At 42.7% G+C, this 27916-nt stretch overlaps 1 protein-coding gene across 2 annotated transcripts; it reads left to right on the forward strand.

Annotated features, from left to right (window-relative positions):
- The first annotated feature begins 154 nt into the window (after positions 1 to 154).
- Positions 155 to 27916, forward strand: LOC106887148 (core histone macro-H2A.2). Of its 2 annotated transcripts, none has more exons than XM_014940567.1 (9): positions 155 to 362; positions 6861 to 7093; positions 15027 to 15133; positions 16865 to 17062; positions 18694 to 18804; positions 21026 to 21125; positions 22154 to 22243; positions 24249 to 24423; positions 27192 to 27916. In XM_014940567.1, exons 2-9 carry the CDS (start codon positions 6922 to 6924, stop codon positions 27355 to 27357), a joined length of 1119 nt encoding a protein of 372 aa, XP_014796053.1. In that variant the 5' UTR covers positions 155 to 362; positions 6861 to 6921; the 3' UTR covers positions 27358 to 27916. The 2 variants fall into 2 exon arrangements, with proteins under 2 accessions (XP_014796053.1, XP_014796052.1); XM_014940566.1 differs by lacking the exon at positions 155 to 362 and adding an exon at positions 3418 to 3437 and having other exon boundaries at positions 6858 to 7093.

Raw genomic sequence — 27916 nt, forward strand, 5'->3', positions numbered from 1 at the left:
TCCCGGCCAATCAGCGCGCTCCCTCCTAGCCCGGGCTCCCCGCTGGGGCCAATCAGCGGGCGGGGCGGGCGCGCTGAGCGTGGGGTGGGCGGGGCGGAGGTGTCCAGGCAACGGCGTGGCGGGCCGGGCCGGCTGCCCCCGCGGTGGCTCCCGGGGGCCTGGCGGCCTTCGGCAAGGCCAAAAGCAGGTTTTCCTGGCCTGTGTCACGAATGGTGTGGTTGGCGGGACTAGGGAAGCGATGGTCCCGCTGTTATTCGGCGCTGGTGAGGCCGCACCTCGAGTACTGCCTTAGGTTTTGGGCCCTTCGCTGCAAGAAAGACCTTGAGGGGCTGGAGCGTGTCCAGAGAATGGCAACGGAGCTGGTGAGAGAGAACAAGGCTTGACGAGGAGCGGCTGGGGCAACTGGGTTGTTTATCCTCGAGAAAAGGAGGCTGAGGGGAGACCTTATTGCTCCCTACAACTCCCTGAAAGGAGGGTGTAGCCAGGGGGGTCGGTCTCTTCTCCCAAGTCCCAGGCCATGGGACAAGAGGAAATGGCCTCAAGTTGCACCAGGGGAGGTTCAGATTGGAGAGTAAGAAAAATTTCTTCACTGAAGGGTTGCTAAGGATTGGAACAGGCTGTCCAGGGAAGTGGCTGACTCGCCATCCCTGGAGGTATTTAGTAGAGGTATAGGTGCAGTGCTGAGGGATGTGGTTTAGTGGTGGACTTGGCAGTGCTGGGTTGGACTCCGTAATCTCAAAGGTCTCTTCCAACCTAGACGATTCAGTAATTCTAAGAAGACTTGGGTTGAGGCAAGACTGAGGCCCGCTCCCTCAGCTGTGCTGTGCTGTGGGTTTTCCTGGCTTCGGTGTGGCCATGGCACTTCTTCCAGTAGGAATACACTCAGTTTCTGTCAATTTGGAGTGGGTTGAGTCCAGGAGATGTACTGCTTGTGTGCTGAGTAGCACTATGTTCATGCATTGGTTGAGCCTTACCCATTGATTCAGGTAACAAGCTTCTGCTCGAGGTCTTCTGAGTTATTTTCCCAAAGTGGTGTTTGTATACGAGTGTGCAGTCTAAGTTGACCCCTAGATATAATGTCTTTGGATTGCTTCTCAACTCCTAACTGTTCAAATAGGTCTTAAGTTGGAGGTGAGGAAAGTGCAGGCGCGTTGAAAGTCCTGCATGTCCTTGGTTTCAGTCTTTGCCTGCTGAGTTCAAGTTTTCTCAATATTTGGAAATCAAGACTCCTAGACACGTGGGAAACGGTATCCAACATGTCTTTGGTGAACAAATTCAATAGAAACAGTTCTGCTACAAAGCCTGGTAAAATCTGAGGTGCTAATTTTGTGAGCCATCCAGCTGTGCCCAAGTGGTTTAGTCTGTGGGAGCTTCTGGTGTAGTTCCCAGTGTAATGGCCACTTGTGAACCTCTGGTTGCCTGAGGTAGGGCACTCTAGCACACCGTGCTACTTTTTGAGTCTGCCAGATGACGTTGTAGCCACCTGTTGAAGTCCAGAAGGGTAAGCTACATTGCCAGCTGTTTTAATCATGTACCTAATCATTGCTCAAATATTTAATGATAAGTAGTTGCTAGTGTATGTTTCGTATTTGGTATAGCTGTTAGCTTGCCTCTCTCCTGTGTATGATCTGGGATGTGAAGAGGAACAGGCAGAATTTACTTTTCTGTATTGGTGTTGCAACAGTTTTGATGCTCCATTGTGCAAACTGAGCTTTCTTTTCTTTTATTTTCTGTGATTTTTTTATTATTTTTTTTTTCCTTAGAGAAACTACTGGTGTTGCGACAGTTTTGGTGCTCCATTGTGCAAACTGAGCTTTCTTGTCTTTTACTGTTTTCTGTGATTTTTTTAATTTTTTTTTTTCCTTAGAGAAAAATTTAGATTTAGGTGTGAGGTTGCTTTAGTAAACCTTAATACATCAAGGTTGTAGAGTGGGATGCAAATTATGCAATGGTGAGAGGGGTTGGTCCTGGGGGGTCTGTTGTTCCCGTGGTCTTGTGTGGCAATTATTGCCCTCTGCAGATAACCAGGGTGGAAGAGAACAGGGTGGTAGTGTCTGTAGTGGAAGGACCCTCCTGAGAGAGGCAAAGAGGAAAAGTTCTTTTTCCTACAGGCAGAAGGGAAACATTGCTGGTTGTTTTAGGCTCCGAAGAAGATTTAATTCACAGAGGAAGGCCCAGCTTGCAAAAGTCTACCCTATTTTCATCATGTTATAGAGAACTCTGTGAGATCTGGTAGCGACTAAAGCCCCCATAGCAACACGAGGATGTTGGAGTCATGGCAGAGTGGGAGTGTGCCGTGACCAATTAAGGGACTGGAAACATTAATTGCTTTAAATTGCCCAGGCCTCACGATGTCGTGGTAGCCAGATATAGACGCAGTTCTTCTAACTCAGTGTGAGGATGGACTTCACATAAATGACATGGCTGTGTTTTTTTCATAGAGACTATAGTTTATAAGGGCAAACATAGAGATGATGAGTCAGCTGGCAGTGAGGGAGCTAATGTGAGTAAACTCAAGTGCATTTCAACTGATAAGCCCTTGAGGCTTAGCTGTATCATGCAAAGAGAGCAATTAGGGCAGCAGTGCTCAACTTGTAGCTCTTCAGATGTTGGCAGCTTTGGAGCAGTTGAGGTGAGTGTATCAGGTGCCTGTGTCAGGGCTGAGCTGAGGTGCATCCTCCAAGGTAAACCACATCTCTGCCTGTGGGAGGAGTGAGCCAGCACGGCATGAACCCCTAGGGCCTGGCTGCAGACCAGGTGTAGCTCTTCTGTGCAAGAGAACTTCAAGGTGCCAAGGACTGATGGTCACGTGAGCCTGTGAACCATCCCCTTAGTGTATACCCTCCAAGGTGTAGATAGTTGGCAACCCCAGCATACCACATTTTTTGGTCCAGATCCACAGAAGTTGTATGTGGAAGAGCAGATCATAGAATCATAGAATAGTTTGGGTTGGAAGAGACCTTAAAGATCATGGAGTTCCAACCCCCCTGCCCTGGGCAGGGACACCTCCCACCAGCCCAGGTTGCTCCAAGCCCTATCCAGCCTGGCCTTGAACCCCTCCAGGGATAGGGCAGCCACAGCTTCTCTGGGCAACCTCTTCCAGTGTCTCACCACCCTCACAACAAAGAACTTTTTCCTGATATCTAATCTAAATCTCCCCTCTTTCAATTCAAAACCATTACCCCTTGTTCTGTCACTTCACTCCCTGATAAAAAGTCCCCATCTTTCCTGTAGGCTCCCTTCAGATATTGAAAGGCCACTATAAGGTCTCCCTGGAACCTTCTCTTCTCCAGGCTGAACAACCCCAACTCTCTCAGCCTGTCTTCACAGCAGAGGTGCTCCAGCCCTCAGAGCATCTTCGTGGCCCTCCGCTGGACCTGTTCCAACAGGTCCATGTCCTTCCTGTGCTGAGGACTCCAGAGCTGGATGCAGTACTCAAAGTGGGTCTCACAAGAGTAGAGCAGAGGGGCAGAATCACCTTCCTGGACCTGCTGCTTTTGATGCAGCCCGGGATGGGGTTGGCTTTCTGGGCTGTCAGCGTACGTTGCCGGCTCATGTTGAGCTTCTCTTCCACCAATACCCTCAAGTCCCTCTCCTCAGGGCTGTTTTCAATCCATACGCTGCCCAACTTGTGTTCGTGCCTGGGATTGCTGTGACCCAGGTGCTGGACCTTGCACTTGGTCTGGTTGAACTTCCTGAAGCTTGCATGGGCCCACCTTGCACTTGGCTTGCTTGATCTTCATAACGTTTGCACAAGCCCACCTCTCAAGCTTGTCCAGGTCCCTCTGGATGGCATCCCTCCCCTCCAGCGTGTCGACTGAGCCACATAGCTTGGTTGACAAACTTGCTGAGGGTGACTATGCCACCATTTTTCCAGCAGAAATTGCCTCCTATAGGATTCAAGACAAGACAAGAACATACTGTTGTATATTTGACTCCCCAGTATACCCTGGTCCACGTAAGTTGCAAAGAAGAGAGAGACAGTGTTAGCAGAGTTTTGAAACCTCTTTTGTATTTAGGCTCTCACAAAATTCTGCAAACATACCTGATCTGTTACCTGCATTTGGAAAAATAGTTTGGGATTCCAAAGGTTGCCTTGGCAGCAGGGGAAAAAGTGGTTGAGACTTGCTGAGAGAGAAAAGTAAAGGGGTAGAAAGTTCAGTGAGGCAGCAGAAGAGTGAGCTAGAAGTCATTAATTAAACAGAAATGTATATAATGCAACAGCATGCCCCAGAGCGGTGTGCTTCGTTATACAAATATGTTTTGATTTTCTATCAGAGACATCGAGTGCAACCACAGTATTTTCTGTGGCTGTAATCTCATGATGTTTGCTTTTATTTTTCATCGATTTACACGCAGTTGGGATTTGGCATTATAGGAGCAAATATATGAGAGGTTAGGTTAATATGATTTTGATACATGCTTGTTTGTAGTGTGCTATTTCAGTATGGCTCTCTGTAGGGATTTCAGCACAGGGCTGAACTCTCGGGTGATGAAACTGCCCTGCTGGTATTGCAGGAATCAGATTGTAGCCTAGTGCATACGTTTATTAAGTTCCACCTTAAAATGAGTTATTGTTGCTCATATTACTCATAAGAGAAGGCTGTTCCAGCAGTTCGTTCCTCTGATGGCTAGAAACCCAATTCCCAGCCTACGTTTATTCATTAATTTGAATGTCAGTTATCACGAACTGAAAAGGACACTTTATAAAGGTTAATCAGTAGCATAATATGAAATGGAAAGTTTATAAAGGGTTTGTTATGAATTGTGAATTTCATTGAGGAGGAGGCCTGAAGGAAGTGACCTCCAGAGATCACCTCATCCAGCCTCCTGTCCTAAGGCAGATCCAACACTGCCTGTGTCATTTCTGACGTATCTTCTCTAATAGTTTTAAAGTTTTCCTGGTGGGAAGAATCCTCCACCCCCTCACCTGAGTCCAGTTCTCCACTCTCCTTCCTGCCACGCAGATTTTGGAAGAGCCCCACTCTTTTCCTGTCACTTTTGTAGGGATTATTTACTCTTTCCAGCTTCGAAGCAGCCTTTTACATCTCTAAAGACCATTATCATATCTCCATGCTTCTTTTTGCCTTTAATCCGCCCTTGCAAAAGGCAGTTTATGAGCTCTTTTACCACCACTTGTGATTCCAGGCTGGCAGTTTGCAGGGAAATCTGTGGGGGATGATAAGCAGCATCAGTTTTGAGGTGTCCGTGTCTGAGAGGTTTACTGGTTAAATTTTACACAACTTTTTGTATCGTGCCCACATAATATCTTGCACTCAGAAAGAAGAAATTACCTGATAGATGAGGAACACGTCAGGGTTTTATAGATTCCTGCAGATGCTGTGGTGATTTTATTTCCTTGATATTTTAAGTGAAACTGGTGTCCAATTTGGATGATTGTAGAAACCAACCCTTGACTTTGGGTGTTACAGATGAGCTGGTTTCTCTGAATGTCTGGCTTTATACGGGACAGGTGACCCTCTTTGTATATACACTTGATTTGTAATAAGCAGGATAAGAATGAAATACAGAATATTGTGCCCTCAGATGAATGTTGATTGTTCCCAAGGGCTTGCAACGGTGTCAGATGCCTTTCTTAAGGCTATTTAAGATGCAAATTGTGATTAAAATTTAACCGTATAACCTAAAGTCATCATAATGTCTTTCAAATTATCTCCATCCCTTTGTTTCCTGGTTTCATTGAGGTGGGTGAATGCTGAGAATGAAGTAGCTGTGCCTTCATTGACAGAATGCCATCTGTGGCTGATTTGCTTTTCATTTACTTCAGAGGAGTGAATCTTGATCTGTTGTGTTTTAAGCAGGATCACAATTAGGCCAGCCGGGCAGCTATCAAAATGGAATTAAAACCAATTTTTGTGAAGAGAGTCAAAAGTTCCCCATTGTTGGACTGCGAGTGAGAAATAGGGGTGTGAGTATGACCACATGCATGCTACGAAGTGGAGTGGCTGACTCCAGGGTTTATCATCCCTTTACCTACAGTTTCACTGTTGCCAGGAAAACAAGGAGACGATGAGATTTGTTTTCTTGGCTCCTATGCATAGACTGGATTGGCTCTCAATGCAGGGAAAAACACATCTTCAGCGAGCTTGATGGACAGAAAAAAACCTGCTAGCCAGTTCTTTTAAGATGAGAGATTAAAGACCTGCCTCTCAGCTCCGTGGAAGAAAGCTTCTGGGGCTCCCAGGAGCTGCTGTGAAGGTGATCTGGGGAGAATGATGAAAGCAGTGAAGCTGGTGAGCTGGTCCCCACGGCTCAGTTCCTGAGGCCAGAGCATTGTGAGGGGAGGTGCTTGAAGCTGCTTGCCTGCTTCTCCTCTTCACCCACCCATGCATGTGGAATTCCCTATAAAAAAGGCCTGTGAAGGAGCAGTGTGTGTGTAGGTAGGTTTTATCTTCTCCTTTGCAAGCAGTACGGCTTCCTCTGCTGACAGGTGGAACCAGTATCTGCTTTTCAGCTTGTTTAATGGTATTCATTATACCAGTTCTTCTCAGCTGTTTATAACTTAACAATCAGCATGGACATCTTCTGTGCTGCAGATGTCTGCCTTAGTGTCATTTGTGGTTTGCTTTTTTTTTTCTTTTTTAAGATTCATTTAATGAATGTTTGATTTTTTAATTAATTTTTTTATATTCTCCAAACCACTTCTTTTCTGAGATATTGCTGCACTGACGGTGCCGTAGTCAAAAGAAAAATGTTCCAGTTATCCAACTTTGAATGAATAGTGCCTCTTTTACAGGTCTTGAGGAGGGATTTGGATTTTTTTCTTCTGAAAGAACAAGATAATATAGAAAGATGTTTCTCCCATGCTGAACGCAAATCCCATTTCTTTTCTCTTGCAGCTTTTGGATTGGAGCAGAGGGTTAAGAATCACCAGCAAGTTGAGAAGCACAAAGCTGCAAGATGTCGGGCCGAAGTGGGAAGAAGAAAATGTCCAAACTGTCACGTTCAAGCAGGGCAGGTGTTATTTTCCCCGTGGGGAGGATGATGCGCTACTTAAAGAAAGGAACGTACAAGTACCGGATAGGTGTTGGAGCACCAGTGTACATGGCAGCTGTCATAGAGTACCTCGCAGGTAAACCAAGAACCTGGTCCTGGAAGTGCTGAAGCTGGGGATATCCATAGGATTGGGGTACGAAACGTGTTCAGCACTTCTGAAAATCAGGCTCTGCAAGTGCAGGATTTTGTTAAAATTTCTTTAAACGCTAAAGAGATCAATTGGCTTCTTGAAGAGGCTGAGGATGGAAATTTTCTCCTTGAGAAGCACCATGCTTGGTCGCTAGCTGGAAAGATTATTTTGTATTGCTTTGCAGAGTGAGGAGTCACGTCTAGGTATTTTCTGTCCAGGAGAAAATTGGTATGAATTAGGCTTTTGATACACCTGGATGTGAATAACAAAAAAGCAAACCCACCTGTTACACTTTCTAAGTGAACAAACTCTGTTTCACTGGCTGCATTTCTCCTTGCAGAACAGTACCAAAGTGTTATGAAATATGGAGGTTGTTCATTTGTATTTTAAAAATGCTTTTTGGCTTGCCTAAGTGAATAGAGAAACTGTTTCGGGGTTTAAATCTTCCCACATATGTGGAGTTTTCTTCTTCCTTCCTTTCTGAAACTGACCTCAGAGGAAGGGGCAGATGTCACATGGTGATACAATGTACTGCACTACTGTGATGTACTGCAACATTTTAGACTGTTCTACCACCATATCTGCTCGGTTTCTTGTTTAATTGTGGAAAATAGCACCTTAGCAAATCGTTCCAATGCCCAGTGGAGAGAGGATGTTGGTTCAGGTTCCTACAGATCAAGACTGAGGTGCATTAGAGAATCTGTGAGGAGTCACAAGCCTGGATGGAATTAGTTGAGCAGGTTGTGTGTCAGGAGCACAGTTTATTGTCACAAGGACATGGGAGAAGCTTGGCATGGAGCCTGGTAGTCCATGTAATAGCCAGTCTCTGTGTAAACATTGCTGTCTATTTTACACATGAAAGCCTGTTGTCACTACCAGACAATAAAAGCACTATTCAAAGGTGTGGAGAAAATGTGAAACAGTGATAATTTCAGTATTAAAATTAATTTTCTGAAGATGCCTGTTACAGAAACTTCCACATTTGTGCTGATGAAAATGTTTGGGTTTTTTTTTTTGTTTTTTTGTTTTCTGAGGTTACTGCTGGAGTTGGAGTGAAAAAGTATTGCTTATGTGGAAGAAATGTAAACAAAATTTTTAAGCTTGTATTTATGTTCACTCCCATCTCCTTCAAGAGATAAATCCAGAAAAGAAGCTGGTTTTAAAATAAAACAGAATTCCACTGAAAAGCAGGATAAAAATCCAAGATGGTGAGCATATCTCCCACTCATTTGATTTTATTTTCTTTTTTTTTACTGTGTAAGAACAAAATGTTTCTATTAAGATAATCATAGAGAAAGATCAGTTCTCTAAGTGGTTTTGGAGAAGCTCTTAAACTTCATACGTATACTCTTATTCGCACAATCCAGTTTCCTACATCAAAAATGAAGCCTTGTAACTGTAGAAATCTCTCTCTCCGTGGAGCTGGAGCAGTCGTGCTGTACCAGGGAGGTCTGTGACTTGCAGAGGTGTTTAGCTGTCTGCCAACATGGAGCACTACTCAGCAGGGATGCTTCAGAGCCTGCAGGGAGTTAGTGGGAAAGGTGGAGCCAGAGGATTCGTGGCTCTCCCAGCTTCCCTGCTCCACCGCAGTGATTTTCAGCCTTGCTTTTGTTGGTGGGTCCCTGTGTGTTTTCTAGTGGAGGTTCAGGCCTCTTCAGGAATGTGATAAATATGAAATTATCTATAGCAAGGTGTGTGCATTTTATCTTGTCATCGATTGTGAATTGCTTGGAATTCATTTACAGTCCTCTGGATGTCTGGGTATTGCAAGATGAAAACCTTATTACATGAGTTTTGGAAACTGCACTAACTTTTATAACTGAATAATATGCTTCATAGCACGTTACCCCTCTGCTCTGCACTGGTGAGGCCACAACTGGAATACTGCATCCAGTTCTGGGCTCCCCAGTTCAAGAGAGACAGGGAACTGCTGGAGAGAGTCCAGCGAAGGGCAACAAAGATGATGGAGAGATTGGAGCATCTCCCTGATAAGGAAAGGCTGAGAGAGCTGGGGCTCTTTAGCCTGGAGAAGAGAAGGCTGAGGGGAGACCTTATTAATGCATTAATGCTGACAAGGATCTCAAGGGTGGGTTGAAGGAGGAGGGAGCCAGACTCTTCTCAGTGGTTCCCAGTGAGAGGATGAGGGGCAACGGGCACAAGCTGGACCATGGGAAGTTCCACTCAAATCTGAGGAAGAACTTCTTTGGGGTGAGAGTGGCAGAGCCCTGGAAGAGGCTGCCCAGGGAGGGTGTGGAGTCCCCTTCTCTGGAGATCTTCAAGCCCCACCTGGATGCTCCTGAGTCCAACTCTTGACAATTCCATGATTCCATGACACTGACTGCTGACCTTCAGCCAGGGGAGGAATACCTTTTTTTTTCCTTTTCCCACTCAACAGGACTCTGTAGCATTCAAAGGAGTTTCTGGCATAAAGATTTGGAGATGCTTGTTCTGAGCTGTGGCAATTATCACAAGGTGTAGTAATAAATTTCCACCAGCACATCTGGTATATGCAGCACTTGGGTAGCGCAGACTGAGTTATGGTCATCTTTTCATAACATACTGCACAGCACTGTTTGCTTATTATCTGAACTAGAACAGTGTATATCTTGGCTCTGCTTCTGGCTAGTAAGTGCAGTTTAATTGAAATCATTAATATGGTAAGGGTGGATTATGTGTGGGCCTACACTTTGTTTTAGAAAAATACAACGTGTAGTCAATCAGGCAAGAAAATTGCTCAGTGTGTGGGCTGGAGGCCCACATAAATTGTAGGGGAATGCTTTTTTAAGCTGCTTGGTTCAGCAAGGAGAGAACCCCCTCTCGCCCCAACCCTGTATATATTGTAATAAAATGGAGTAGTGTTTCTGAGAAAACACCTACTACTTGTGGGTATTGGTCTTTTCGAACCAAAGTTTTTGTGCTGTATCCAGAGTTTTGTTTGAAAAGATTAGAAAGGTGGATAGTTCAATTAAAAAAACTGTGTTGCAACATCTAACTCTGCTGATGTAGTTATTCCTAATATTTATGTGTGAATATAATCTTTGGGTTTGGGAAGTCTCTAGAAACAAAACGTGTTTTTCCAAAGCTGTTGTCATAAGGGGTATTAGTTATCAAACTTGTAACATTTCTTAACATTATCTGATACTCCCTATTACAAATTCCAGTTTTCTTTCATGGGGTTGCAACTGTGAAATGGTGGCTGCTCAGGCCGAAAGCCTGCGTAGGGGGGAACTGCTTCAGGCTAAATCTGGGAGGGTGGGAGTAAAGGAGTCTGGTTCTTAAACTTTCAGAGAAGCAAGTTGAACCATGTTTTTCTGGATCTCATTAGTGGGGAAAGCTGAACTGGTGACCAGCAGGTAAATAAATGGCAAGGGGTGTCCAGAAATCCTGCCAGGGAGCTGGAGAGTAATTTGGAAAAACAGGGCATAGGCCAAGGACTGGATGGAGGGGGTGCTGATAATGAAGAACCTAGAAAGGAAGATTGAGCCTGAGTATTACTACAACTTGAGAAGAGTGGGCAGGAGAAACAGAGGCTGTCCAGCAAAGGCAACTGAGATAGGAGTCTCAGGTGTGGATTGATGAGGAAAAGAGAATGGGCTGTGGAGCGAGGAGAGCAAGTCCTGGCCGGGATAAGGAGCGAGGTGGATGAGGCCAGAAGGGTCGCAGGGCCTAGCATGGAGCAGTGATTCTCCTGTGAATGTGGTCTGTTAATGGCCAATATTTGTGTTGCCCTGAAGCACCGAGCCTCTTGACTAGCATCATCTGGATGTTGCATATAGATCCTGAGCATCCTTATTGCCAGTTGCCATGTGGTTCAGACTGTGTCCTGGCTTTGGTATGTGTTTTGTGTCACGAGCCGCTAGATCCCCATTTTTTCCCTTTGTGTGCAAGCTGGGTTGTGGCTGCACCCACTCCCATTATCAACACCAAATCTGCACTTTGGTTTATCAACCCCAGTGTTAAGGTGCCAGCAGTCACCACAACGTATCTCAAGAAAGAGGTACTTTTACCTCAACTGATTAGCTAACCTGAAAATCATCTCATCAGTCTTCTAAGGCTTTTGTTTTTATAATCTATCTATGCTTTTTTTATACCTTAGGCTTGAAAATCATATTGCAAAACCGCAGCTTAGTTCCTACCCAGAAGGTTGTGTTTGCTGGAACAGTGTTGGGCTCCACTGGCTTCGGAGTTAAAACTCCCTGAGAAATTGGCCTCAGTCCCATTGGATTTATGGATTTATGGACTTTGCAACAGACGCATGCCATGCTCTGAGCGTGCGTGGGGCTGACTAGAGTCATCGTCATCATCTAAATCAAACATCTGCACATGCCAGACTATGCTCTGAGCATGCATGGGGCTGACTAGAGTCATCGTCATCATCTAAATCAAACATCTGCTGCTTGTGTCCCATAATGCACCTTCCCAAAACGTAGGCAAAGAATACAGATGCCTCTTGGTTAGGAAGCAGAAGACATGTGCATGGTGTGCTGGTCAGAGGAACTGATGGAAGATATCAGTGAAGATATCATCTTCTCTAAGGTAGGGCAGAACACAACACCAGCAAATACCTCCTCCTTCAGAGGAGATCAGCTGGCATATTCCTCTCTCTGTTGTACTCATCTGCCTTCAAAAGGCAAATTGAGCAGATACTTTTCCACCTGCAAATGGAGGAGCAAGGACTCCATCATCTGATACATCTTTTCAGAGCAAAGGTAGTATTGGTAGACTTGTAGGTGGTAGCATAACAGGAACTGTCACAATTTATCCCAAAGGGGAAGTGGAAAACAAGATAACCTGTCTGTAATCTTTCCAAATCTGCTCTCAATAGTTTTCTCTTATCTTTCTTATCAGTCCAGCAGAGCATTTCACAAAAGCAGAGTGAGCTCAGCTGGACAAATAGCTTTGGCCTGCCTAGGATGCTTTTAGTTCCCAGACACTCCAAATCTGTTAATCCATCAGCTAAAGAAACCTCTTTTTCTCTGTGTCCTAGGATGAGATATAATCCAAATAATTTTGGGTCATAGCTTGGCGGCTGCTGCTTGTATTGGAAGATGGTTATGTTCTTCCCTGGTCCCAAGTACGTATCAAACAAGAAAAAAAGCTCCTTTAAAAATACTAGGTGTTGTGTAGAGTCAGTGGATAGTTCTGGGCATTACACCGTTGACCACCATTTGGTGTCTATCTGAGGTCAAAGTAAATTGAGGAGTGAATAAATGATCTAGTTTGCTTGTAGCCAGCTGTGCTGAAAATACCTGAATCTGAAGTCATGCTTCCAGTGTGGAGGCATCTTTGTGGATTTTGAATCTTGAGGGAAACAAGATTATTTCAGATTTCCCTTTAATTCTTAGCGCCAGCTGCTGAGAGTAAAGTAAACCCAATTTATGTCTATCAAGATGCCCGACCTCAAAAGAGCTTGTTATAGTATAGAACTTTGTTATAGGACTTGTATTCTAAGACCGGTCGTCTTAGAGTTTAGATAACCTCAGCTGTCCAGATGTTTCTACTTGAAATGTAAAGCAGTTTCTTTAGGGATCTGTTATTAACAGCAGAGGATGTGATAACTGAAGCCTCCAGAATTGATGTTGAATTTTGCAAGTGCCATTTTATATTCTTGAGACTATGAATGCCTGCCTCCAGTGTTAGAAAAATATGCATATAGGAGGAGGTAAGGCAATTATTGACCTAGCAAATAATTGGCATCATTTGGTAAGTTCATATGCGTATTCCACAGTCTGCAATACATCATCTCTGCCTTGGATTCCCTTCTTCCTGGTGTCCCGTGGTAGATGCCTGGCATTTGAGCGTTCTGCGTTTTTTGCTCTTAACATTAGGCAGAGGACATTTGAGTGCACCATCAGGATGCTGCTGGCCAAAGGACCCAGAGCCTGGGGGAGTGGGGTGAGCACACAGGTAGCAGGATGTGCCTGTTGTTGGCACACCTGAAAGAACTTCGGTTACCCTGCAGGTAAGTATGTGTTGCTTTATTTTTTGTTTCCCTGATGCAATTTTCCTCTGCTGTCAGCGCACATCTGCAAAGCCCCCTGGAGGAGTCTGGGGCTCTTTCCTTGCTTGATGCTGCTCTGTGTGGTGGATGGCAAGCTGTTCCTGCTGGCTGCTGCTGCCTTAGCTCCTCTGGCAGAGCTCTGGGACTTGGGTCTCAAACTTCCAGCCCTACATTCTCCACCCCCAGGGGTGAACACAGCTGGATTATGCAGGATCTCTTTTCAGTCTCCTTTAAAGTTGAAGTCAAACGCTCCCGAGTTAGGAAATGCCAGAGCCGAGGTTGCTGCCCCAGTGTGTGTTCATGGTGTGATGCTATTTCAGATTGTCCCATCCCATAGTGCTTTTTCCTTGTAGCAGAGACCTAGTTATCACACCCGCAGTCCTAATAATATTTCCCAAAATGTAAATGCAACTCTGATAACGTTTCTTTGCAACTTTGATAATGTTTTTTGAAAGCGGTGCGTGAGTAACTGGGAAAGTTTTCAGCAGACACTGCCTATTTCTTAAACAATTCACTGCAAATATGCACGTAATTCTAAACAATGGCTTTTACATCTCCAACATTCAGTTAAGTATATATGCTATATAGGAGTGAAAACACTTCTGTTATCCTAAGGGAGTGAAATTGAAAGCTTTTATTTTCCCCGTGAACTGAACCTCTTGTTGAAATCCTTTGGATTTTAGCCAGAGGGCATTATGTAGATTTCCACTAGATTATTCATTTTTATTTTTATAATAGTTACAGTTCTTTATTTAGTTGATAAAAAGGAGTGAGATATCATTAATAGGACGCTGATAGGCTGTAAATTTCTTACCCCTCTTACTGACAGATGTAAATACAAAACCAAAAACCAGAAGGCAGAGGAGATGGATACTTTTAAAGTGAAACAAGGTGTGAATATAATTTTTATGATTCTTTGGAGCAAACCATTCCCTTCTCCTTCTTTCTCAGTGTTTTATTAGAGTTCTTACATGAGAAACAACTTCTGAGTGGGGGCCAAACTGTGTGAGTTATGAGTTATACTGATTGCTACAGTTGAAATAAGCTCAGAAAGATTTGTCTGTCTGTCAGCTGGAAAAAGCTCAGTGACTTTAGTCAGAGTATAAACGTGATTGCAAATGTAGAGAAACTACTTTTGAAGTGACCACCTATTCCCAGAGATTTAGAAAGAACCTTCTACCAATAGTTCATGCATTGAAGCTCTTACGTTGTCTCTGCTTGCTTCTGAGTCAAACCTTTCACATCTTGTTCTGAAATGAAGCTTCTCACAGGTTTTTCAACGCCCTTTAACTGCAGCATCTCCTGGCTAGTTTGTTGACTTTCAAAGTGTTTCTTTAAATGCACCTCAGTCTTCGTCTTACCTGGTCCTGAGAATCCTTGCTGTTTTGTCAGAACTGTCTGTACTAGGTTTGGGGTTTCATTGCATGCTTCGCTGGTTTATTGTTACAGGGTTCCTGGTAAATTTTGGACTGCTGATGTACGTTTTTATAGGGTGTTTCTTGGTTGTTTTTTTATTTTTTTTGAAAGAGAATTCTGACTTGGGGCTGCTGCTGATGTACATTTTTATAGGGTGTTTCTTGGTTTGTGTTTTTTTGAAAGAGAATTCTGACTTGGGGCTTGTAAAAGAAGCCATGTGAACCAAGCCTAGCATATTTTCTGCTAGCTATCCTTTAGGGAAGTAGGAAGGACAAATTATTTTATGTAAATTTGCAAATATGTTGAGTGTGGTTTGGTTCGTGCCTTTTGTGGCAAAGACCATATAAATTGGGCAACACCTCTGAAAAGGTAAATGGATCTGAAGAAGGAATGTAAAATGTACATACAGGGTGTACATGAGTTGTATTTTTATTACTTGTTTTTATCTCCATGTATTTTCAGCTGAAATTCTAGAATTAGCAGGAAATGCAGCACGAGACAACAAGAAAGGAAGAATTGCCCCCAGACACATCCTCCTGGCAGTTGCAAATGATGAGGAACTGAATCAGGTACCTGTTTACATTTCAGTGCGAGCGGCGTGAGTGCTGTGGCATGAATGGAGCTGCTGGCCTGGAGGGTTAGAAACAGTTCAGTCTGACACATGAGTAAGAACGCAGTTATTAGAGTGGAAGATTACAAGATTGTGCCCACTTGAATGAAAGCAAACAAACAAGGAGGTTGTGAGATATCTCATCTTAAGTCTTCTGGGTATAAATTGCGCTTCTTTCGTAACCTGTGAGTCCTGTTGAAGTGGGGAAACTTGATGCTGATTTTTTCCTCAGGGACACCCAATACTTAAAGAAAATGGTGCCGTGTGGAAGACCTTTTCCCAAAACCTGCAGAAATGTGTGTTTTCTATTATACTGGCTGTGAGGCCCATCTTGAGTAGGGATCTGGCTCACTCTCTGCTGTTACTGCCTCCCCCTCCATATGCCCAGGTCCCATTAGAACCCAGACTGTGGTTTTCAGTGCTCTGACTCTGAGGATCACTTGTGCGATCACTTCTGAACTTGAGTGAGAAGAGAGATCATGGCAGGGGCTGTGAATTGCAGCCTTCAGGGGTGCTGGAAAGGTTCAGTCAGCATCAGAGGATCTCTTCTTAGTTGGCCCCATGTGAAGATATATGAGATCATTCACGCTTGGAAAGATTCCTGAACTTAAGTTGACGGCTTTAAATAATAAAAATGTGGTGCCTATGAGGTCATCTAGCTCTGTTTGCAGTCAAGGGGACTAGAAAGTCAGAACAGGCCAGGAGAGAGGGCAAAGCATGGTAGCTAACACTGCCAGCCCATTCCCTGCTCCATGGTGCTGGTCACTGGCCTGTGAACTGGGGATTAGATCTAATGTTGTCTCTTAGGAGTTAGCCAGACTTTGTCCTCCACGTCATATCACAGCCCCTTCCTGGTGTTCATGTCTGCAAAGCAGGTTCTTGGGGCTCGTACTTGTTTTAACTGAATCTGTTTCCCTGCCAAAGGGATCTCTAACCAGCCCTTCCTTGAGCAGGGCTGTGGTGCAATCATTTTTTTTTAAGTCGCCTGCAGGCACTTATCATCTTCTCTTACCCTCATTCACTCCTTCTGAGTCACCAAGGACAGCTATGCAGAAAGACCAGCACTGGAAGAGAGGAGTGATTGACCAGTACAGTGACAAAGTTCTCTGGGATGTGCTGACTGACCTCACCATCACAGAATCACAGAGTGATGTGGGGTTGGAAGGGACCTCTGGAGATCATCCAGTCCAACCCCCTGCCAAAGCAGGTCCACCCAGAGCAGGTCCCACAGGAACGTGTCCAGGTGGGTGTGAATGTCTCCAGAGAAGGAGACTCCACCACCTCTCTGGGCAGCCTCTTCCAGGGCTCTGCCACCCTCACAGCAAAGAAGTTCCCCCTCATTTTAGATGGAACTTCTTATGTTGATGTTTATGCCCATTTCCTCTTGTCCTGTCACTGGGCACCATTGAAAAAAGACTAGCCCCATCCTCTTGACACCCACCCTCTAAGTATTTTATAGGTGTTGATCAAATTCCCCCCTCAGTCTTCTCAACACCTGCCACGTTCCTTGATATTGTGGCTTTTCTTCCTAATAGATTTTTGGGAGGCTTTTTCACAATAAAGGGACATGGTGTGATGCTTTAGGAAGTATGGACTCTACTTGTGTCTGTGTAACCTGGTCAGCAAAAATAGCCTGAGTGCAGATTAAGAGAATCTGTGATGTGTTCCTTGACATTGCTTCTCCTTCCAGTTGCTGAAAGGCGTGACAATTGCAAGTGGAGGTGTCCTGCCCAGAATTCAGCCAGAGCTTCTAGCCAAGAAACGGGGTGCCAAAGGCAAATCTGAGACCATTCTTTCACCTGCTCCTGAGAAGAAGGGAAGGAAATCCATGGTCACCAAAAAGAGTGGGAAGAAGGCAAAGTCTACCAAGGCCCGGACACCTAAAAAGGTAAGCAAAGCATGAGGCAGGATTCCAGAGGTGTGTGAGAGGGAGTGGATCAAAACCAACTCAGATTATTAGGAGGAATAAATTAGAGCTTCTGAAAATGCGGTGTAGGAATTGATAATAGACATACCACGATATTTTTTCTCTAAAATTTAGAAATAAAGGCAATCACTTTTTTTTTTTTTTTTTTTTTTTTTTTTAATTTTCATTAAAAAACCTTTAAAGCTTTGAGGGAAACTTTTCAGATTTCCGTGTCACCCTTTGCAATACTTTGTTGATAACTGCGTGGAATCTCTTTATCTCCACATCAACTGTGTGGCAGTGAATTCTAGCTCTAACTCCTTTATTCTAAAATGAAGGAAGCTTTATTTTAAAGTATTTTAAAACATTTTCTATTTGAGAGATGTCACACCTTCAGCCTTGTACACTTATGGGGTTGTTGTTAAAGATTTTTTCACTGTCCAGAGAACTTGTCCTGATATGGTACCTAGTGACATTTTGACAAGCTCTTTGTTTCACATGTTCTTAGGTGTGCTGTTGTTACTGGGTTTTGAAAGAATTGTGAGAAGAGTAAATGCACCGGAACATGACCACTGCACTTTTCCCATCCTCTATCACCATCCAAAAGGGCTTAATTTTGGTAAAGCAGTGACCCAAAACAGTACTCTTGGTTTGTCATTCCAGAACATGCATCTTAGAACACTGCTAAATTTTTGATTGAGTCGGATTAAATGAATACTAAGCTCTAACCTAAGCTTTTTAAACTTAAGTATATCTTTCTGGAGGCCTCTCAGCTTCAACACATTTCCATAACGGAGAATATGCAGAAACAACTTTTAAAAAGAGAACAGAGTTGCTCAATAGGATGCCTCTATGTATTGATCTCAGCTTCCACCTAACTTTGAATTCTGCACATGCAGAGTTTGGGACTTGTTTGGAAGAGCTAGCTTCTTGACATTGCTTAAATCAAATATTGAGAGATGTGAAGATGTGCTTCTGCAGCCCTGGTAGGAACAGTGTTCCTGCCCCTGGAGCTAGGCTGCATGGGGGAGCCTGTCCCACCGAGGGGATTTTTTGCATTCAAGCTTCAGCTGTTGCTTATTTCATTTTGTCATTCTGACTGCTTGTCTGGAGGTGTGATGGCTTGTCCTGTCAATATAGGTTCAGATGTATGATTTATTAGCTGAGATCTATGATTTTTTTTTTCAGATTATAAAGATTTTTTTTTTCCTTCGGATTGGAGCATTTGACTGGGTTACTAAGTTACTAAGTTTGATTGAGTGTGAGCTCTGCTCTCTTAGCAGCAAAAATAAACTAGCACACACCCACCCATGAACACAACCTTAATTGTTAGTAAAACTACAGATGGATGTGGGTGCCACTACTCTTAATGTGACTACAAACGTATGTAGTGCCTCAGATGAACCTCTGATGCTTTAGCATTATATAAACAGTGAAGACCTCCGTTGTTTCATAATCTTTGAGGATTAAAAGGCTATGAGTAATATATTGCTCCAAGAAGGTGAGATTTGCAGTAGCTGATTAAATCTATCCATTACTGAATAATGGCAAATGTGGATTATTTTTTTTTCCTTTTGAGAGTTCTTGCCTTTTTTTTTTCCCCCCTCAAATAGAACAAACAAAAGGACAATGAAAAAGAAGGAGCTTCAAATTCAACATCTGAAGATGGACCTGGGGATGGTTTCACTATCTTGTCCTCCAAGAGCCTTGTGCCAGGACAAAAGGTAAAACAAAGTTATAACAGGTTGGGATCACAGCAACGGAGCCTAGGATAAATGGAAGGATACTTTTGATCCAACACCAGTACAAAATCTTCTTTACGTTCTCCCTTAGTGGTCCCAAATTTAAGGCCAAAAATCACTCAAGTCATGAGTGGAGTAGAGGGTCTCAAAGTGTATGTCTGCAGGTCAAAGATTTCCAAGAATAATGCTGGTCAGCCTCCCTTCTCTATAGAGAACCATACAGATTCATTTCTTGGCCTAAGCTGCATTAGAGTTTTGTTCAGTTTGGACTTGGCTGTGTTGTGCCTGGCGTAGTGCCTAACCTGGTTTAACCTTCTAGGCTATTTATTATTTATAAATGAGTATTTCTGGGCCAGGTCCCAGGATCACCCAGCAACTTCCATGTGTTGGTTTGTGCCAAAAGCCTGGGAGCTCCATCTGAAAGTGGGCTGTGTGGTGTCGCTCTCTCACTGTTCGAGTTGAGGACCTCACCGGAGCTGCAGGGCATGCCTACTTCTCCATCTCAGCACAGACTGTGACACCTTGACTGCCCAGAATTCCAAAACTCTCCTACCAAAATAACCTGCATGTCTTTGGTGTCCAGCCAACTGTTGGTCCTGTACTTTTTTCCCCACCAAGAGGGAGAGTTTTTTAGCCTGCCTTAATTTTTGTACCCTTTGAATGAAGCTGGAGGTTTTTCTTACAGATATAACTGCGGGCACACAGTCAAAAAATTTTTTACTCATATTATTTCAAATAGTAAAGTCATGTGGAAAAAGTGATATTCCTGAAGTTGCTTCTGTAAGCCCCCTGTACTGATGGTGTACCCTGTTGTATGAAGCAGCACTTAAGAGTCCAATCTCTTTGATTCTGTCTCTTGCCAAAGTAGAGCCAGACACATAATAGATCCAAAAGACTGCTAAAAGCTATGATCTGGCTGGTTAGATGAAACTTCAGTCCACTTTACTGGAGTTCAGTCCTGTCCTAAGTTCCTCCAGAATCTGTGCAGCTTCTCATTTTCTTCTCTAAAATGGCAGTGTTTATTGTTCTGGTTAGGACTTAAATACTGAGCATATCTTAGAAAAAAAATGAGACATGCTGGGCACATGTTCAGCAACTGTAAAGTCTTTTTAATGATTTTTAGGGTTTCTGTCCTCTGTTGTTGCTCAAAGTGATGAAGCTGTGAAATCTGGGGAGCAGCCTTTTTTGAGCATCTCTAGACATCATGTTTTGGCCAGTTCCTATACCCAGATGCATGGGTGGCTAAAGGATTCCTTATTTTATTTATGCCAGGAACTGAAAGGGTAATTAATTACTTGGGTGGTGAAGCCTTTATAGATCAGAATAGTGTTCAGCCCCTTCTTCTTCTCAGCCCCTACAGTAGTTTACTGGGGCCAAGTATTTCTAAAGGAGAAAAGCTTTTTAATTTCAGTGTTTTTCTGTTTAAACAAAAGCATTTCCAAAGTCAGCATTTTCTCTTCAAAGTGTGATACTAGAACATGAATTTTCTACGAGTAGCTTCTTTTGGAGCATGCTCCCAAACTGCAGGCATAGAATCACAGAATGGTTTGGGTTGGAAGGGACCTTACAGACCATCCAGTTCCAACCCCCTGCCCTGGGCAGGGACACCTCCCACCAGACCAGGTTGCTCCAAGCCCCATCCAGCCTGGCCTTGAACCCCTCCAGGGATGGGGCAGCCACAGCTTCTCTGGGCAACCTGGGCCAGGGTCTCACCACCCTCACAGCAAAGAATTTCTGTCTAGTATCTAATCTAAGTCTCCCCTCGTTCAGTTTAAAACCATTACCCCTCATCCTATGGCTCCACTCCCTGATCAATAGTCCCTCCCCATCTCTCCTGTAGCCCCTTCAGGTACTGGAAGGCCACTATAAGGTCTCCCTGGAGCCTTCTCTTCTCCAGACTGAACAACCCCAACTCTCTCAGCCTGTCCCCACAGCAGAGGGGCTCCAGCCCTCTGACCATCTTCATGGCCCTCCACTGGACCCGTTCCAACAGGTCCATGTCCTTCCTGTGCTGGCATATCACAAAATGATCTGAGTGGTGTGCAAATTAATTAAAGACTAAAAATCAGAATCAATAAAACTACTGATCTCAGGAAGACTGAATCCAGCCTTCTTTCATTTCAGTTTTTTGGTATGAAAATGATTTCGCACTCGGATTACTATTTTATTTTTTTTTTTCTACTCCCTCATTATTATTTTACAGCTTTCTCTGACACAGAGTGACATCAGCCATATTGGCTCCATGAAAGTAGAAGGCATTGTTCACCCTACAACTGCTGAAATAGACCTCAAGGAGGAAATAGGTGAGGCTCTGCTACATGCAGAAAAAAACCCAGATCTAGATTTGGAACAGTAGCTGGTCTACTAGCTGCCTGCTGAGATCCCATCCTGTTTCATCTGAATCTTCCCCAGGCCATAAAATATCACTTACAACACTTCTGAAAATCAGGCTGGATCTGACTAGGTATAACAGGCTAGTCACTAATTTATCTTTTTTTTTTTTAATGATGCCTTACGATAATCAAAGCACAGATAATGTGTTGAAGCACATGAGCAGCAAAGGTGTAAATAATCATTATTGTGGTCTTTATTGGATTATTTTTACATTTGCCTCTGAAAATTCCCTGACAAAAATTATGTATTAGTAACACTTGTAGTTATGCTTTTCATTGTAGAATTTTACATACCTCAGAAACACTCGTGTACAAAGCCTTATACTGCTCATGTGAAATAAGGAAATATTATTACTGCTGGTGTACAAATAGGGAAATTGAAGCAAGAGGGAGGATAAACAAGATACACAGTCACATAGTGGGCACAGAATTTAGCAGTAGGCTTTTGGATCAGTGTTTTTTGTATAGTCAAGACCTTCACTGGCAGAGCTAAACAAGATATGCAATCAGTCACGTAGGGAGCACAGAATTTAGCAGTAGGCTTTTGGATTGTTGTTTTTTGTATAGTCAAGACCTTCACTGGCATCCCAGCTGTGTCTATTTCAGAAAGTAGTAGGGTTTGTATGTTAAGTTGATTTTGGAGGCTGAAAATCTGAGTCCTGAAAATCCCACTCTTCACTATTTTAACCATAAGCCAGAGTAAGATGGCATTCTTACAGATAATTATAGTAATTTCCATTGATAACCACACAGGGGTTTTCAAAACCAATAAAAAGCAAACTTGATCTGTGGCTAGATAGTGACAAACATAAACTTCAGCTGCTGATGACAGAGGAAAACAGATGATGTGTGTACAATGTTCTTCTTTTTGATAACATAGAGTTGTTTTTACATGCTAATACTTTGAAGCCAAGGCCTTTTGCTGTGTGTCCTTGCAGGCAAGGCATTGGAAAAGGCTGGAGGGAAGGAGTTTTTAGAAACAGTGAAAGAGCTTCGCAAATCTCAAGGGCCTTTGGAAGTTGCTGAAGGTAAAAAGCGTACGACGCTGTCTTTTGGAAACAGCTCATTTCATATGTTCTTTTCTCTGGACATTCTGATCTGTTCTTGATTCTATGTGTGCCTTTTTCTTATGTGATGTAAAAGTTTGTGTTTATTCTTTGAAGCTGTTCCTGATGTGAACGGCCTGCTTAGGGAAAAGAAAAAAGGGAAGAAGAATAGGGTACCCTTGTGCTGTGCACATCCAGTCTTTGAGCACCATCAGTTACAGCAGGCTGACTAATTTACCTTGGGCAATTTATGTCTGTGAGAGTCCAAAAATTAAGGGAAACTTGTGCTGTCACCTTTGTGCCATTTTTCCTGTCCTATTTTTGTACCACATTTCTTAGTGAAGATCAGAAACAGCTCTCAGTCTAACATAAGAGGTGTAAGAACAGTGATAGCTTATAAATTATCCTGCTTTATGCATATTTGATGATAATACAAACAATTACCTTACTTTGAACACAAATAAAGATATGATACTGTCTTTAGAACTGACATGCTTTTTGGAAGAGCAATTGCTGCTCTTCTCCCAGGCACTACACCTACATTCTACAAATACAAATTACAGAAGAGTTCGCTTCATATGTTTAACACATCTCTAGCAGGGAGGAGTTTGGGCTTTGAAACGCTGTCTTTGTCAACCAGTTAAACCAATTCATAGGAGTTGAAGGTAGCTAGAGGGCAGATGGAGAGAAATTATATTAGATCTTATATATTTGGTCCCTTATTTGGCTTAGTATCACAATGCGCAAGAAACTAAATGATTTAGATAGTCTAGTTTTTAAAATTTCCCAAATGAATAGCCTAGTTTTATGATCATAAATGACAGGGGAAATTTTGTACGAGACACTTGGCTTCATTTTTTGCATTGAATCAAAAATATATGCCATAACATCAAATCAACTACTTCTCTCTGTCAACATCACTACCTACCTGAAAAATAGACTCCTTTTATGCTGTTAAGACAGTCCCAGGAAAGAAGACAATCTTGGTTTAATAGGAAGATGTACCCTCTCAAGCACTGTGTTGTGTTGCTGTGTTTGAAATCACCCCTTAGACTGGTTTTGGGGCGAGTGGTAATAAATGCTTGTTTAATCACTGGAGGTCTCCTGCAAACACTTCAGCTCCAGCCTAATGGGCTTGAATTCAGGTGCTGCTCACAGGATACCTGAGTTGTTTTCAGTAAATTTGCTCCCTGTGGTTAAAGACCTGACGTTTCTCTTCTGGGTGAAATCTGAGTGGCGTAGTGAAGCATTAGATGGAATTCCCCCGTGCCTTCAACAGAATTCCTCTGTGGTGGTGGACAAGTGAATAAATCCCAAGTTTTTCATCCTTGGGCATTAATTGCACAGCTAATTTCAGGGTGTTTAACCTGAGATTCCCGAGCCCCCTAGGTTCAGAAGTGCTAATGGTCACAATTGCAACAAAAGCAAACTCTGCAGGTCCTGGAGAAAAATACTGCGCTTTCTGAAAAATTAATCTCAGATTTTTAATTGGACGTAACAGGTAGAAACTTTCAACAAACAGCTTTGATTTTCCTGTCATTGTCTGGAATTACTCAGCTGTGGAGTGGGTCTAAATGTTGCTGCCTAACGCTCTGGAGCTGTAATGCTGATGCAGGATACTCTTGCAAAGCATTCCCATACGCTGCAGAAATGCCTGTTGGGGGATTAATGATACTGGGTTCGGTGCAAATTTTTGATACTTTGCATGAAACAAATCCGCAGGCCATGCTGAATGAGAGAGCTCTCAAATATTACTGTGTTAACCAAATGAGCCGTGGGTTCTTTGGTCTCTAAAGAAATAATAATTGATCACAAAAGTAATAAAGGGACAGGCAGCTTATGATTGCAAGTGAGCCGTTGTGGTATATTTTAATCCCTAATGTATTTCTTTGGAGGTGTAATGTAATTAAGGAAGTATTCTGGATTGAGAGGTCATTGCAGGGTGGTTTCTATTCAAAACTAAATGTTCTCTTTTCTTTTGTATTAGCTGCACTTACTCAGTCTAGCGGCCTGGCAGCAAAGTTTGTCATCCACTGTCACATCCCACAGTGGGGCTCAGACAAGTGTGAAGAGCAGCTTGAAGAGACTATAAAGAACTGCTTAACGGCCGCAGAAGACAAGAAGTTGAAGTCTGTGGCTTTCCCCCCGTTTCCCAGTGGCAGGTATGACTCTTATCTGCATAGGAGGATCCTATATCAGGTAGTGATGGGATAATTGGCTCTCAGAAAGCTGCTGCTGTGATAAAGAGGTACCCTCTGGTCTGTGGCCCTCCGGAGAGGGCTGTGGCAGGTCCATCTGACACCGTGCTTCTCCAGATTAAAGGAGCTCAAAGTGCAGTGGTCTCATGGAACAACCAGAAAGCCTTAATACAGAGAAATTAGCTAACCCCCAGGAGAGCTGAGCAGACTTGCTGTGTTTTCTATTGCTAGGCAGTAATTTTCATTCTTTTAATAAGGGCCTGCACCACCTTAGTTTTTATCTGTCCCTTCACTTTGCTGTAATAATCTTATAATCATCTTATTAAAACTACATTTGTACTAATAAGATTATACCAGCATAATAGGGAAGGCAAGTTACAGTGATGCAACCTGTGCTAGGCAAATGTAGGGTGCTCACCTAAGTCATCCTGAGAATATATAATAAACAGACTAGTCACACAAAATGTTTTCTTTCAAAAGAAAAATCAGTGCTGCTTAAATATAGTTGTGCTTTAAAAAGGGAACTATGACACCAACTGTGAAACTACAATAACTAGCAAATAAAATGTGCTTGACTAAGAAATCCAAAATATGTATCTCTCTCCCCTTGTCTTTCTCTCCCCTTGTCTCGTTTCTTTCTCAATAACTAGCAAATAAAATGTGCTTCACTAAGAAATCCAAAATATGTATCTGTCTCTCCTTTTCTCTCTCTCTCTCTCTCTCCTTTTCTCTCTCTCTCTCTCTCTCCTTTTCTCTCTCTCTCTCTCCTTTTCTTTTTTTTTCTTTTTAACCCTCAGTTCTTTAATCTTACTTGATCTCTGATCACAAGAAACCTTACACAAGCCCTGCCAACTCCAGAAGTTGTTCTTTTGTGTTGGAGTTCACACACTTATGTTTAATTTGAGACGTAACTACTAATTTTTTAGTAATGCCCAAAGAGTACAAAGAGTTGTTTTGGCCTGATAGTGAATAAAATGAAAGTAAAGCTGCATTTTGATTAGTGAAATCACCACACGTCACTGAATACACAGGAGGTGAATTTTTACACAGGCACTTTTCAAGACAAAATAGTATTTTTATGGATCAGGACAAAAAAAATAAATAGAGGGGCAGTGCAATATTTAGTGATTGTTCTTCCTTTATACACAGATCTCTTTGTTTATAGCGTTCAAAGTGATAAATTGTTTTACCACTCTTGAATAATAAAGTTCAGCTTTCAAAAGGGAACTGTAGCTTTTAATGCCAATAGAAATAGTCTCTATAGACCTCGTGTCTCCTGTAAGCGTTATCTAAGAATAATCCAGTCTTGGAGCATTAGTCATAGTGCAGTTCCTTCTGCTGCTTAGTTCCATTTCACTCTCTGTTGCTCTTGCAATTACTCCTGCTAACAGAAAATAGAATAAGTCTTACCATGTGCTGCTGGTTTACACTTTATTTATCAAAGGACCTCAAAGTTGTCTGAAAAAAAAAGGGCAGTTTTTCAAGTAAGACTTAATGGTTTTGCTGTCATTTTATTCCACCTACACGTCTGCACAAGAAATGCTGGGGGTTTTTTTGGAAAGATGAGGAATTATGCTGTGTTGGTTCTGTGAATTTTCATCTTTCCTCTCTCCTGCCTTAGGGACTGTTTACAGCAACTGATATAAGGTACCGATAGATGGGATTTCTCAATTGTGCCGGGACTTTTCACCTCTGTGATTTTTGTCATTAAAAAGTAGAGAAATCCAGTTTAGATGAAATTACTTGTGCTGTGAAGCAGACAGAAATTAACTGAAAAAACATTTTAAAAACATCCTTATCGATAGCTTGCTGCCAGGAAGGAGTATTAGCTGGGTTACTGCAGATGCTGTCCAGGGACTAAAAGCAGGAAAATCTGTTTGCTAGTAATCATTTGGACTAGAGTGAATATGGATACAGCAGTTGTTGATGACTAGTTTCCAAGCTCTTGTTTGGATGGTTTTTCATATAAATTTGATAAGTAGTCTAAAATCACTAACGTGAAATTGAGTAAGAAATGAGTAGTACTAAACCTGGTAAGGGAGATAAAAACAAATGCACATCACAGTGCTATCAGAGAGCGGGGAAAAGAGAAGAACACTGCAAAGAAATGCTGTGATTTTTCAAGTGTAAGGATTGTTAGGCACTGGGATGGTTTATCTGTGTATTCTAATGTAGCCCCACCAGTGCTATCAGAGAGTGTGGAAAAGAAAAGAACACTGCAAAGAAATGCTGTGATTTTTCAAGTGTAAGGATTGTTAGGCACTGGGATGGTTTATCTGTGTATTCTAATGTAGCCCCATCACTGAAGATCTTTAAGTATAGGTTAGACAAACTTTTTTTCAGAAGCAGAAGAGTTGTATTTAATCCTACCTCAGAGGAAGGACACGCACGGGGTTGTGCTGGCCCACAAGTAGTTGATATAATTAATAGATTATTTTTTTCCTGTTTTCCACTAAGAAAACAATCATCCCTCGAATTGTTTAGCCTGCCCAGTGTAGCATAGTTTAATTATAAGGGAGAGTGATAAAAAAGCTCTGTGTGGTTTCAAATAACTAGAAGCAAATTAAAAGAGTAACTATGCCATCAAGGAAACCAGAACAGCAGCAGATAAATATTGCTGTCAAAACCTTGGGCTTTGCTTCTGGGGTTTACACCTTGCAAAACTGCAACTGTGATACTTTTGCACAGATGCCTGACACACACTTGTTCTCTTTTCTTCCTCTGCCCCCTAGAAACTGCTTCCCAAAACAGACGGCAGCCCAGGTGACCCTAAGAGCTATTTCCACCCATTTTGACGGCACCAGCTCTTCCTCCTTGAAGAACATTTACTTCCTGCTCTTCGACAGTGAAAGTATTGGCATCTACGTGCAAGAAATGGCCAAGCTAGACACTAAGTAGCGACGGCAGCCAAATGAAACTTTATTTTTCAACAAAGTTGAGTAGCATTAAAAGCATTAGAGGTGGGTTTTATTTTTTCAATGTGATGAGGAGGGGGAGTGGTAGTAGTGTGATGTGTTGTGACTTGATGAAGAGCTGTGACTAGAGATGAAATGGGTTTAGTCCGATTTCTTCATGCTGTCAGCATCCTCTAGCCATTTATATCACCTGAAGCACCTGAGTTACCATCTCTTTTCAGGAGTTTGTTTAGTGTCCCTTGTTACTTTAGTTTAGAATTTTTTAAAGAGTAACCTCATTTTAGATTTGTAGTGATAAATTTTTCACACACACACACTTACTTTAAAGAAAGCTCTTAAAAATATTCTGCTCACTTTTCCCCTCCCTTGAGGGTGGACGGTAAACTTCTGCCTCTAGCCCCCAGAGAGGGCAAAAGGATTTTAGAAGTGATGCATGAGGAGCTCCTGTTTTGCTTTTAATTCACAATAATCTCTGCAATTACTGAAAATATTTCATGGTGATTTTGTTTGTTTTATAAGAAAAAAAGAAAAAGATGTGTCAA

The sequence above is a fragment of the Calidris pugnax genome, unplaced genomic scaffold, assembly GCF_001431845.1.
Source record: "Calidris pugnax isolate Ruff unplaced genomic scaffold, ASM143184v1 scaffold39, whole genome shotgun sequence".
In the NCBI taxonomy this organism is placed as follows: Eukaryota; Metazoa; Chordata; class Aves; order Charadriiformes; family Scolopacidae; genus Calidris; species Calidris pugnax.